Source organism: Perognathus longimembris, chromosome 20, assembly GCF_023159225.1.
Source record: "Perognathus longimembris pacificus isolate PPM17 chromosome 20, ASM2315922v1, whole genome shotgun sequence".
Lineage (NCBI taxonomy): Eukaryota > Metazoa > Chordata > Mammalia > Rodentia > Heteromyidae > Perognathus > Perognathus longimembris.
In genome coordinates this window covers 16465470-16477524 of record NC_063180.1, presented here as the reverse complement: position 1 = coordinate 16477524, position 12055 = coordinate 16465470, and the positions used below count along the sequence as shown (strand labels likewise).

Genomic DNA, 12055 nt, shown 5'->3' with positions numbered 1-12055 from the left:
CTCCCCCGTGGAGGCCCTGAGCTCATGGCGCATTTGCAACATGTGTCCCTCAGTCCGGGTAAACAGGATGGAGACCTGGGTCGGTGGCCCCCTCCCTTAGTCTCTCCCTCCCTTTGTCCGTCCTCCCCCCCCCACCCTCGGGGCAGCTGGCTCGCCCGGCTCACCTGGCTCCACACCCAGCTCTGTCCATGACAGGGCTGAAGGGTAAACTGAGGCACGGCCATCACCCATCCTGTGGGTCCGTCACCTCGGCCGGCTCGCTGCCACTTGAAGATGTGATAGGATAAGAAAGCAGCCATCTTTGGGGTGCCATGTGGGAGGGGACCCCTGCCCGCTCAGATTGAGAGGGGCCACGTGGCTTGCTCGGATGGGGAGGGGAGCCCTCTTGCTCTCTCTGCTGGGGTTCCCCCCCCCCACCTATGTGGGAATTCTCTCTCCTGAGTGTCCCCAGCTGCCAACCTCTGGGGTACACCCCATCTCTCACCACAGATGGTCCCAACCCCACCCTGTGCCCCAAATTCCTACAGGTTAGGTAACTAAGAGATTTTTCTGCACTCACCTCATCCCATTCCTCTGTCCCTCCCCGGGCCTAGTGCGCCCTCTCTCTCTCTCTCCATCTCTCTCTCTGTCTCTGTCTCTCTGTTTCAACACTCACAATTAGAACTCATTATCCTATCGGAGGCTGGGTCCTGAGTCACCGGGAGGAGGGGCGGAAGGCCACCCAGCCCCGTCAGCGCTGTCACCAACCAACAGTATAAGGGCGAGTGGCAGGGAACCCACATTCCAGAAAGGACCAGAAAGGGCTGCGGGTGTGGAAGGCCAGAGGCTGGCTGAGGAAGAGTAGGCACCGGGCGGCAGACGGGAGAAAGGAAGCAGAGAGAGAGAGAGAGAGAGAGAGAGAGAGAGAGAGAGAGAGAGAGAGAGAGAGAGAGAGAGAGAGAGAGGAAGAGAGGGAGAGAGGAAGGGGGGCCCACCAAGCAGCCCGAGGCGGCAAGGGGGTCCTGGGGGGAGACATGTGGATGTGGGGGTCCCTGGGCTGCCTCCTGCTGGCCCTGTGCCTGGGCAGCGGGGTGGCTGGTCCCCTGCAGCAGGGGGGCCTGGGCGAGGCCGTTAGTCACGGGGCGGCCAGCCCGGGCGGGCACGACGGCCAGGCGCTGGGAGACGCCGCCCGCAGCCTGGGCGAGGAAGTGGGCAGACAGGCGGAGGATGCGATCCGACGTGGGCTGGAGGGCACCCGCCACTCTGGGGTGTGGGTGAGTGCCGGGGGAGCCCCGGGGGGGGACAGGGGCGCTCTTGGGAGGGCTCGGTGGCCATCGCTGGGAACTGGCTGTCAGGATCTCGGGTCTTCTCTAGTTGTGGTGGAGTGGGGGCCGTTTCTGGCCAGTGTGGGGGTGCCTCTGCATTTATGCATTTGCTTATTATTTTGGTGCCCGTCCTGGGGCTCGAACTCAGGGCTTGGGCGCCGTCTCGGTTTTTTTTTTTTTTTTTTTTTTTGCCAGTCCTGGGCCTTGGACTCAGGGCCTGAGCACTGTCCCTGGCTTCTTCCCGCTCAAGGCTAGCACTCTACCACTTGAACCACAGCGCCGCTTCTGGCTTGTTGCTAGTTAATCACAGCTAAGAGTCTCCCCGACTTTCCTGCCCTGGCTGGCTTCGAACCTTGCTCCTTGGCTCCCAGCCTCCTACGCGGAGCCCGCATGTGCCGCTCTTTTTCAGGGCTCGTCTGGAGGCCATGGCGCATTCAACTCTCAGGGCAGTGCTGGGGGGGCATGGACCCCCTGGAGACAAGCACAGCCCGGAGGCCCCCAAGCTAGCGCTGGAACCAGCTCTGCGGGCGGCTCTGCCAGCCAGGGAGGGGACGCACGAGGGCTCGGCGTGTTCAACAATCAGGGCAGTGCTGGGGGGGCCTGGACCCCCTGGAAGCAAGCACAGCCCGGAGGCCCCCAAGCTAGCGCTGGAACCAGCTCTGCGGGCGGCTCTGCCAGCCAGGGAGGGGACGCACGAGGGCTGCTCAACTATGGCACCAACAACCAGGTACGGGGCTCTCCTCCCCGGCCTCAGATCACGTGGCACCCCTCGCCTGCACCTATTGGGGGGTCATCCTCACCTCCCATTCCCGTCTCCCCTTTCCTTCAGGGAGCTGTGGCTCAGCCCGGCTATGGCTCCGTGCGAGGCAGCGGTTCTGAGGTGAGGGGGTTCTGGGGACGGTGACAGCCATGTGGGGAGGGGACGGGGTGACGGACAGGGGGGCTTGGCATGGGGAGGGGAGAACCAGGCCGCAGGCGGTGGGGGACCCCTGGCCTAAGAGACAGCGCCAGGCCTGACCTGCAAGTGGGTGTGACATGACTCTGTCACCCCCCCCCCCCAAGTGCACCAACTCACCACCATCTGGCTCCGGAGGCAGCTCCAGCAACTTGGGGGTAAGAGAACAGGGTGGCACCCCACCCCCAGTGGGGGGCACGGGCAGAGGCGAGGGTCTGGGTGGTCCTGGTCTGGGTCCCACCATCCCGTCCTCCTCTGCCCCTCAGGGAGGCAGCGGTGGTGGAGGTGGCAGCAGCTCTGGTGGCAGCAGCTCTGGTGGCAGCAGCTCTGGTGGCGGCAGCCACGGCGGTGGCAGCCACAGCGGCAGCAGCCATGGTGGTGGCAGCGGCAGCAGCAGCAGCAGCAGCAGTGGCGGCAGTGGAGGTTCTGGGTCCAGCCTGGTGAGTTTTGTCCCTTGTCTGAAGGCAGGGATGGGTGCGGGTCCTGGGAGTCCTTGTCCAGGAGGAAAGCTCTGGGAGCCGCAGTCAGCCGTGTCCCTCTTGGGGCTCTGCCCCCATCTTCGTCCCGTGCATCCATCCACACGGGCAGGGCAAGCTTCCCCAGGAGCCGCCTTGTCAGGATGGGACAGTTCTGCCTGTTGTCTAACCTCGATTCCCAGCCTGATCGCCCTGTTTGAGCCAGGTGGGGAGGAGAGAGGAAAGAAGGCAGGCAGAGAAAAACACGACGGGGAGCAGGGGGCCAGGACTACAGGCAGGCAGACTTGGGGACTCCTGTAGGTGACCTTAATAACCATAGCATGTGGCCAAGACCCCTGAATAATGAAGCGAGGCCCAAGGGGGCGGCCACAGGTAAGGAAGGCCTAAGAAATGGGGGTGCAGCTAGCCTGCAGCAAAAGGCTCTCAGAAACAGCACCAAGAAAAAAGACAGAAGGAAAAGAAAAGGGGGTGCAGGAAAAATGGGAGGGGTAATTATGATAAGGCTGAATGACAAGTAGCTCTAATGTGCAACCCCTTATACTACTGTATTTCCCCCTCCGCCATAGGACAGAGAAAAGCCTAACTGTGACACGTCCTTTTCCGTTTCCAGGGTAAGAATTTGGGGACCCCCCTCCCCCCCTCGCCTGCTTTTCTTTTGGGCAGGTGGTGAGGAAGGGCTGGAGCACAGTAAGCATCTGCCTCCCCCGCCCCCTGCTGGTGAGTGGTGGTAATGCAGCTCCAGTTTGTGAGCTCCCGCCTGCTCCCTGCTGGTGGGTGTGGTAACACACCCCCAGGGTATGCACTCCCGCCTGCCCCTGGTGGTGGACGGTGGCACGCACCACGAGTGTGTGCCCTCCTGAGTGCCCCTAACCTGATGTACCTACCACTAGTGTGCTCTCCTGCCTGGCCCTAGTGGTAGGTGGTGGTAACGGGCCTGTAGTGTATGAGCTCCTGTCTGCTCCTAGTGGTGGGTGGTGGTAATGCATCATGAGTGTGTGCTCCTGCTGGCCCCCTAGAGGCAGATGGTGGTAATGCACCTGCCCCCTGTTGGCGAGTGATGGTAATGTGCTACTGAGTGTGTGTGTGTGTGTGTGTGTGTGGGTGTGTGTGTGCACCTCTATCTGTTCTTCTGTCTGTCTGTGAGAGATGAACAGGACGACAATTTAGATTCCCCAAATCTCTGCATGTTTCCAAATGCAACGAGCCACATGTGGCATTCTGTTCAGGTAAATTCCCCAGCCCAGCCCCCGCATGCCCTGGCCAGCTGAGGAAGGCCTGGAGGGTGGATAAGAGGGTTGCGATTGGATGCAGGCTTCCCTCCATACGCACACACCCTCAACACCGCGGGGAAAACTCCATCAGCCCTGCGGCTTAAACTCGGGGCCTCGGCACTGTCCCTTGGCTTTTTCAAACAAGGCTCATGCTCTACCACTAGAGCCATGGCTCCACTTCCATATCTGTGGTAGATAACTGGAGATCAGAGTCTCATGGATCTTCCTGGCCAGGCTGGCTTTGAACTGAGATTCTCAGATCTCAGCCTCCTGAGTAGCTAGGACGACAGGCGTGAGCCACCAGCTCTGTCTTGAAGAATTGGGTCTTTTTTTTTTTTAATAAGTCCTTTTAAAGATGGGGGCTCTTGTTTCCTTCTAGGGAAGCGGTTCTGACTCTCCTTCAAGCAGTAGCAGTGGCCACAGTGGAGGCAGTGACGACAGCAGAGACAGTAGCAGCAGTGGCAGCAGCGGAAGCAGTGACGACAGCAGAGGCAGTAGCAGCAGTGGCAGCAGCGGAGGCGGCAGCAGCAGTGGCAGCAGCGGAGGCGGCAGCAGCAGTGGTAGCAGCGGAGGTGGTAGAGACAGCGCAGGTGGTGGCGGAGCAGGCAGCAGGAGTAAACCTGATGTGAGTGGCCAGGGAGGCAGGGGAGGTGGACATGAAAGTCTCTCAAACTCCGACAGAAGAGAAATCGGGGCCAGCAAACCCTTGGAGCTTGGGGAATGTGGGCTTGGCTGACTGTAGTGGGGAAGGTTGCTGCTAGTAAAAAGATTTCCCCTTGGGGGCTGGGCGCAGTGGCTCATGCCTATAATCCCAGCTACGTGGGAAGCATGAGAGGAAGTTCCAGGCCAGCCTGAGGGCAGGGAGTAGGTGAGAAACTAGACGGACCTCATCTCAACCACAAGCTGGGTGTCGTGGTTCATATCTGTAATCCCAGCTCCACACATCCATCTTCTACCTCTGCAGAGGCTTTTTATTTTTTTGGCCAGTCCTGGGTCTTGGACTCATGGCCTGAGCACTATCCCTGGCTTCTTCCTACTCAAGGCTAGCACTCTGCCACCTGAGCCACAGCGCCTCTTCTGGCCATTTTCCATATATGTGGTGCTGGGGAATTGAACTGAGAGCTTCATGTGTAGGAGGCAAGCACTCTTGCCACTAGGCCATATTCCCAGCCCTGCAGAGGCTTTTGAGTGGAGGCTGGTCTCAGGTTTCAAAGGGCAAGATCTTATCTGGAAAAAAATTATGACTAGGAGTGTGGAACATCTGCCCATCAAGGGTGAGAGGCTTCTGAAGAGAAAAGAGCTGCCCTGTGGGGGCTGGGATTGGTGATTCGGAGAAGACTGACAGTCTCCCCTTTCCACAGTGTGACAACGCAGGGACTGATGTGTGGATGGCCAGAGATTCTGGGTGTCAGGTAAGGACCACAGACTCGGGCTTGTGACTGCTGAGTGCCCGGGTCGCCAACACCCTCCACCTCGCCATGCCTGAGGCCCACCTCCAACCGCCAAGTGGGAGGGCAGGTTCTAAACAGGGAACCCAGAGCCCCAGCTGCCAATCAACAGCAGGAGGGCGTGTCCTAAACAGGGAACCCAGAGCCCCAGCTGCCAATCAAGTCTGTACCTCACTTTACATCCTCCCAGTACTGTGATAAATTGCTAAGATCTGAAGATTGAGGTTTAAAGCCAGTCTGGGCAGGGTGGTCCACAAGACCCTCATTTCCAATGAACCAGCAAATAAGCCAGAAGTGGAGGTGTGACTCAAGTGGTAGCGTGCTAGCTAGTGAAAAAGCTAAAGGACTGTGTCCAGGCCCTGAGTTCCAGTCTCAGCACACACACACACACGTGTGCACACACCAAAGAAAATGCTTTGGGGCATTTTGGGCAGTTTGTACAAATGAATTTAACAGACAGGGATTGGTGGAGCACCAGCCAATGAGTGAAAGCATCAGGTACTGAGTTCTAGTACTAGTCTCAGATGGGAAGAAAGAAGGAAGGATGGAGGGAGGGAGGGAGGGAAGAAAGGAAGGAAGGAAGCAAGAAAGGAAGGAAAGAACACACAGGCATTGTCCAGTAGCTATTCATGGGGTCTCTCAGGTGAGAGCTGGCACAAATCTGCCAGAGAAAATGGGGTGCTGCCCGGTGAGGAGGAGCTGGCGCAAGTCACCCCACCCCCCACCCCCTGCCGTCTTGCCTCCCTCTCACTCACTTCCCCACTCTGCCTTCCTAGGAGAACAGAGAGAGCGGTCGCCTCCTAGGGAGCTGGCAGAGTGGCCATCAGGTGAGCCTGGGTGGCCAGGACAGGAGGGGCCCTGGGGTGTGAGACAAACACCAGGCCCAGGGAAAGTAGCCAGCCAAAGCCTTACGTCCTTCCTCCTTTCCTTCCTTCCTTCTTTCCTTCATTCTTTTTTGCCAGTCCTGGGCCTTGGACTCAGGGCCTGAGCACTGTCCCTGGCTTCTTTTTGCTCAAGGCTAGCACTCTGCCACTTGAGCCACAGCGCCACTTATGGCCATTTTCTATATATGTGGTGCTGGGGAATCGAACCCAGAGCTTCATGTATAAGAGGCAAGCACTCTTGCCACTAGGCCATATCCCCAGCCCCCTTTCCTTCATTCTTTCCTTTTCCTTTCCTTCCTTCCTTCCTTCTTTCCTTCCTTCCTTCCTTCCTTCCTTCCTTCCTTCCTTCCTTCCTTTCTTCCTTCCTTCCTTCCTTCCTTCCTTCCTTCCTTCCTTTCTTTCTTTCTTCCTTCCTTCCTTCCTTCCTTCCTTCCTTCCTTCCTTCCTTCCTTTCCCTTCCCTTCCCTTCCTTCCTTCCCTCCTTCTTTCCCTCCCTCCCATCCCTCCTTCCTCCTTTCCCTCCTTCCCTCCTTCCTTCCTTCCTGACCCCCTCTTGTGGTTTTTGTTGTTGTTGTTGTTTTGGTCGGTCATGGGGCTTGAACTCAGGGCCTGGGTGCTGTCCCTTCACTCTTTTTGCTCAAGATTGGCACTCTACCACTTGTTTTTGGTGATTGATTGAGATGAGTCTCACAGACTCTGCTGCCCAGGCTGGCTCTGGGCTGTTGTGGTCAGATCTCGGCCTCCTGGGTTGCTGGGATGGCAGCTGGGAGCCGTTGCTGCTGGCTCTGGTCTGCGTCTGGTGGAGGAAGCTCAGTGGTGACTAGGGAAAGGAGGCTAAGTCAGGTCTTGGGGTCCCAGCCTGCACCCAAGGAGCAGCGCACAGAGTGTGATAGGGTAGAGAAGTGGCATTTGAACCCAAAGTTCAGCGACTTGTCACAACTCCACAGGAACTGACTTCAAGCCCCGGTACTGGCGCGTACACACACACACACACACACACATCACTCACTCAGGAACGTGGTAGGATAAGACACAGTGCCCACTACACAGTAGGACCATGCATGAGCTAGGCCCATCATTTTCAGTGGTGCCCTGAGGACAGGAAGAGGTCAGAGCTGGGATGGGGTGGGCGGGGCTAGGCTGTGCCAATCACTCCCGGAAGGCGGGGCTTGGGGTGGGGGCAGCAGGGGCTGAGCCAGTGGCCCAGCAGGTGGCACAGGTATGTGCCCCACATTCACATGGGTCACCAGCAGCCCCTCCCTTCACCCAGGGCCCAGGGGTCGGTGAGGAGAGTGGCAGAGGCGACACCTTCGGCGAACTCAACACAGTGGTGAGTTCAAGTCTGCTGCCCCAGCGCCAGGCCCCCTCGCCCTCTGCCGCCATACTTCCGGACTCTGCCTCACTTTCCTTCTTAAGCTGCTGGTACCGGGGCTTGAACTCGGGGTCTGGGCACTGTCTTTGAGCTCTTTTTTCCCCTCCTGCTCACAGCTGGTGCTCTACCACTCGAGCCACAGCTCCATTTCTGGCTTTTTCCTGGTTTGTTAGAGAGAACCGTCCCCTGGATTTTCCTACCCCGGGGCCGGTGTGGAATTGTGATGGTCAACCCTGAGTCCCCCCCCCCACCCCAGTGGCTGGGATGGCAGGCGTTGGCTCCAACCTGGCCTCTTGCTCACCAAGTGACTTCATACTTTCCTGCCCTTTCTCTGCCATCCCTTAGAACTCTGCGAACTCGCCCTTCAACTTTGACTACTTCTGGAAGGTGAGTCTTACATGAGTGTTCTGGTTCCTGTTCCTCTGAAAAACACACCCTGTCCATGGCTTGCAGGCCCAAGTGCTTCTATGTACTTACATTGACTTATTGATTGATGTGTGCCCCTCCTGGGGCTTGAACTCAGGACCTGACCATGGTCCCTGTTTTTGTGCTCAAGGCTGGTGCTCTGCCAGTTGAGCCACAGCTCAACCCTGGGTTTCTGGAGGTTCACTGGGGATAAGAGTCTCACAGACTTCACCCAGGCTGGCTTCGATCCTCAGTCCTCAGATCTCAGCCTCCTGAGCAGCTCGGATGATGGGCCTGAGCCACTGCCGCCCTGGCTAATGACCGGACATTTGAATAATTATTTCTGTTTCTCTGCAGAACTTAAAATCCAAAATGGGCTTCATTAACTGGGATGCTGTGGACAAGGTGAGGCGGGGGAGGGAAGGACTCCCCTCCGCTCCCGCTGGGGGAAGGGGCAGGATGATAGAGAAGGGGGGGGAGCGCTCGCCTCTGCTCCCATTCCTAGCTGCCCTGCCTCACCTCACAATTCTGCCCCCACCCCCAAAGGAAGATGCCATTCTTCAAGCCTCCTTTTGTTGTTGTTGGTGGTGGTGGTCTTGGGGCTTGAACTCAGGTCCTGGGTGTTGTTGCTGAGCTCTTCAGCTCAAGGCTAGCGCTTTGAGCCACAGCGCCACTTCAGGGTTTCTGGTGGTTAATCAGAGAGGAGAGTCTCATGGACTTTCCTGCCCGGGCTGGCTTTGAACCCCGATCCTCCCATCTCAGCCTCCTGAGTAGCTAGGATGACAGCATGAGCTCCCAGCGCCTCACCTCAAGCCTCCTCTTAGAATGTGTTTTTTTGCTCAGGATGAGGGGATGGGGCCCCCATTAACCGTATTTAAGACTCCCCTCGTCTCTAAACTCAGCCCTCAGCTGGAAACCAGCCAGGGTGCTTCTCTGCTTCCTGGCTCTCCTCCTCTATTCTTGTCTCCACCGCTGTCCGGGAGGCGGGGAGGGCAGTGAGAGGCACTGGAGATGGGGTGGGAAAGTTGGGAGGTGCTGGTCCCCGGATTCTGCTACACACATGTCTTCCTGAGGAATGGGGCCAGGAGGACACAGTGTTAGCCTGTATCGGGTGTGTGGGGGGGTGTCAGTGCGGCACTTGCTAATGGGGTTCCCCGTTCTTTCATTCATAGGGTCACGTCCCGTCTCCCAGCACCCGAGTTCTGCTCTACTTCCGCCGGCTCTGGGAGGTAGGAGCCGTCCCCCCTCTTCCAACGACCTGGGGAGTCCTGGGTCATCCTGTCCCCGTCCCCATGGATGCCTGGAACCCACACACTCACACCCGCTTTTTCTTTGTGCCAGTCCTGGGACTTGAACTCAGGGCTTGGGCCCTGTCTCTGAACTTTTTTTCCACTTAAGCCATGTCTGGCTTTTCAGTTGGGCACTGGGAGATAAGAGTCTCATGGACTTACCTGTCCAGGCTGGCTTGGAACCTCGATCCTCAGATCTCAGCCTCCGGAGGAGCTGGGATGACAGGCGTGAGCCGCACTGCCTGGTTCAAGCCTATCCTACACCCTCAGGGTTTCAGGCTTCCTGGGGGAACGCTCACCTCCCTTCTCCCTTCCAGGATTTCAAACGCAGAACTCCTTTCTTCAACTGGAAAGAAATTGAGGTGAGACTTTAGAACTTTCCATTTGGGGAAATCAAGGTTCAGGGCCCTGGGCTAGCCGATCCTAGTGTCCTGGCTTCCTGTCCTCCCTCTCTCCTTCCCTCCCTCCCTCCCTCCTCACCTCCTTGATCTGCCCCCCCCCCAACATAGTGGGGCGCAAGAAAGCCTGTGAGCCATGAACAAGCAGTGTGGGTATAAAACCCACGGCAGCGGGAGCCGGAGGCTCACACCCTTCATCCCAGCTACTCAGGAGACTGAGATCTGAGGCTGCAGTTCGAGGCCAACCCAGGCAGGAAAGTTTCTGAGACCCTTATCACCAGTGAACCAACCAGCAAAAGCCAGAATTGGCGCTGTGCTGTGTGGCTCAGGTGGCAGAGCGCCAGCCTTAAGAAAAAAATTAAAAAGCCCAAGGACAGCGCCCAGGTCCCGAGTTCAAGTCCCAGGACTGATATATTTAAAAAACTAGAAGGAACCCCCCCCCCCCCCACTATAGGTCTGTTGAGCACAGGGTGGCTGAGCTGTGTCTAGACGGGGCGGGAGTGGGCCTGAGGGGTGGGAGGGGCCTGGTGTGGGCGTGGCCCCGGATGGGCGGGGCGGGGCGGGGCGGGCGGGCAGGGGGGCGGGGCTGTGTGACCTGCCACCAGCGGAGCGCCATGGCCCTGACAGAGTTTCTTCCTCCCTCTCAGGGCGTGGACCTGGCCTCCCTCCAGAAACGGGCCGGGGGCGCCGCCCAGGTGAGCCCCAAGGCCTTGCTCCCTCCCAGCCCTCCTCCTGCCCGTGGCCATTGTCCCAGCCACTCAGGAGGCTGCTCGCTGAGCATCCAGGTTCAACCCCAGCCAGGGCAGGAAAGTCTGTGCGACTCCACTGAAACCGCAGAAAGCTAAAAAGCTGGGCTGTGACTCAAGTGGCAGAGCTCAAGGACAGTGCCCAGGCCCCGAGTGCAAGCCCCAGGACTGGGAACACACACACACACACACACACACACACACACACACACACACACTCACTCTGAGGCTTCAGAAACATTCCGCTGAGCCAGGCATGCTAGCCCAGCCCTATGACCCCAGCCACTCCAGAGGACTGGTGATACAGGCTGGCTAGGATAGAATGTGTGTGAGACCCCTTCTCAACAGAAAAGGCCGAGCCTGGTTGGCAGGAAGTGTAAACAGGAGGATTGCCATCCAGAGTGGCCCAGGTTAAACATAATCATAAGAAAGCCAGACCGCATCTCAAAAATAACCAGGGGAAAAGCAGGCAGAGGTCAGACGCAAGGCACAGAGCACCTGCCTAGCGAGCGGTCCAAACCCTAGTGCTGCCCAAAAATAAACAGAGCAGTTTCCAGTGTGGGCAGGGAGACGAGGGGCTTATCCCAGAGCAACGCACGCTCACCTCTTCTCCCCTTCTCGCCCCCCTACAACCACAGTACAACAAGCAAGTGTACGCTGCTGACCAGAACTCCGTGAAGACACCCCTGAAGGTGAGTCTGGACCCAGCCGTGTTTGACACGCTGGTGCCCTGAGAACAGCTCCAAGGCAGCGACCGGCCAGGGCTCAATGTTCTGCCCGGCCGCCCTCCCCAACACGGTGCCAGTGGCTCACGCCTGTCATCCTCACTACTCAGGAGGCTGAGATGGGAGGATCACCATTCGAGGCCTGAGGTCTGTAGCCAGCCCCGGGCAGCAATCTGTGAGACTCTTGTCTCCAGTGAACCACCAAAAAAGCCAGAAGTGTGCTGTGGCTCAAGGGGTAGAGCAGTAGTTTTTAGCACAAAAGCTGGAGGACAACACCCAGGCTTTGAGTTCAAGTCCCAGGACCAGAGCACACAAAAAAGGAGTGAGTGTGTGTGTATGTGTGTCCGTGCACGTGCATGTGATAGGAAGAGAGAGAGAGAGAGCCATGTACACTGGAAAAAATAATGAGCTAAATTCTCTTAGAAAGCATTTGTAGACATGCCAGGCATAGTAGTTCACACTTATAATTCCATTTGCTTGGGAGGTGGGAATAGAGAGTTTGGTGGATTTCAGATCAGCCTGGTTAATAAAAAAAAAAAAAAAAAGAGGGCTGGGAAGATGGCCTAGTTGTAGAGTGCTTGCCTTGTATGCATGAAGCCCTGGATTCGATTCCTCAGCACTACGTCTATAGAAAAGGCCAGAAGTGGCGCTGTGGCTCAAGTGGCAGAGTGCTAGCCTTGAGCAAAAAGAAGCCAGGGACAGAGCTCAGGCCCTGAGTGCAAGGCCCAGGACTGGGGGGGAAAAGCGATTCTATCTCAATAAATAGGCATGGTAGCATACAC

The 12055-nt window shown here is 57.7% G+C and overlaps 1 protein-coding gene across 1 annotated transcript; it reads left to right on the top strand.

The window, feature by feature from the left end:
* Positions 1-1013: 1013 nt before the first annotated feature.
* Dmkn (dermokine) lies at positions 1014-11282 on the top strand. Its single transcript, XM_048329961.1, has 15 exons — positions 1014-1253; positions 1714-2031; positions 2134-2184; positions 2367-2417; positions 2526-2699; positions 4386-4578; positions 5300-5418; positions 6231-6281; positions 7609-7668; positions 8056-8097; positions 8473-8520; positions 9288-9344; positions 9722-9766; positions 10450-10497; positions 11187-11282. The coding sequence occupies exons 1-15, from the start codon at positions 1014-1016 to the stop codon at positions 11280-11282; spliced, it is 1593 nt and encodes a 530-aa protein (XP_048185918.1).
* Positions 11283-12055: the final 773 nt, after the last annotated feature.

What these genes read in the sequence shown, in the direction of transcription:
- Dmkn (XM_048329961.1), top strand. Translation starts at nt 1,014, where the DNA reads ATGTGGATGTGGGGGTCCCTGGGCTGCCTCCTGCTGGCCCTGTGCCTG. An exon ending in ACTTTGACTACTTCTGGAAG is followed by an intron (nt 8,098 to 8,472) that starts GTGAGTCTTACA and finishes GTTTCTCTGCAG; the next exon opens with AACTTAAAATCCAAAATGGG. An exon ending in GGGCCGGGGGCGCCGCCCAG is followed by an intron (nt 10,498 to 11,186) that starts GTGAGCCCCAAG and finishes CTACAACCACAG; the next exon opens with TACAACAAGCAAGTGTACGC.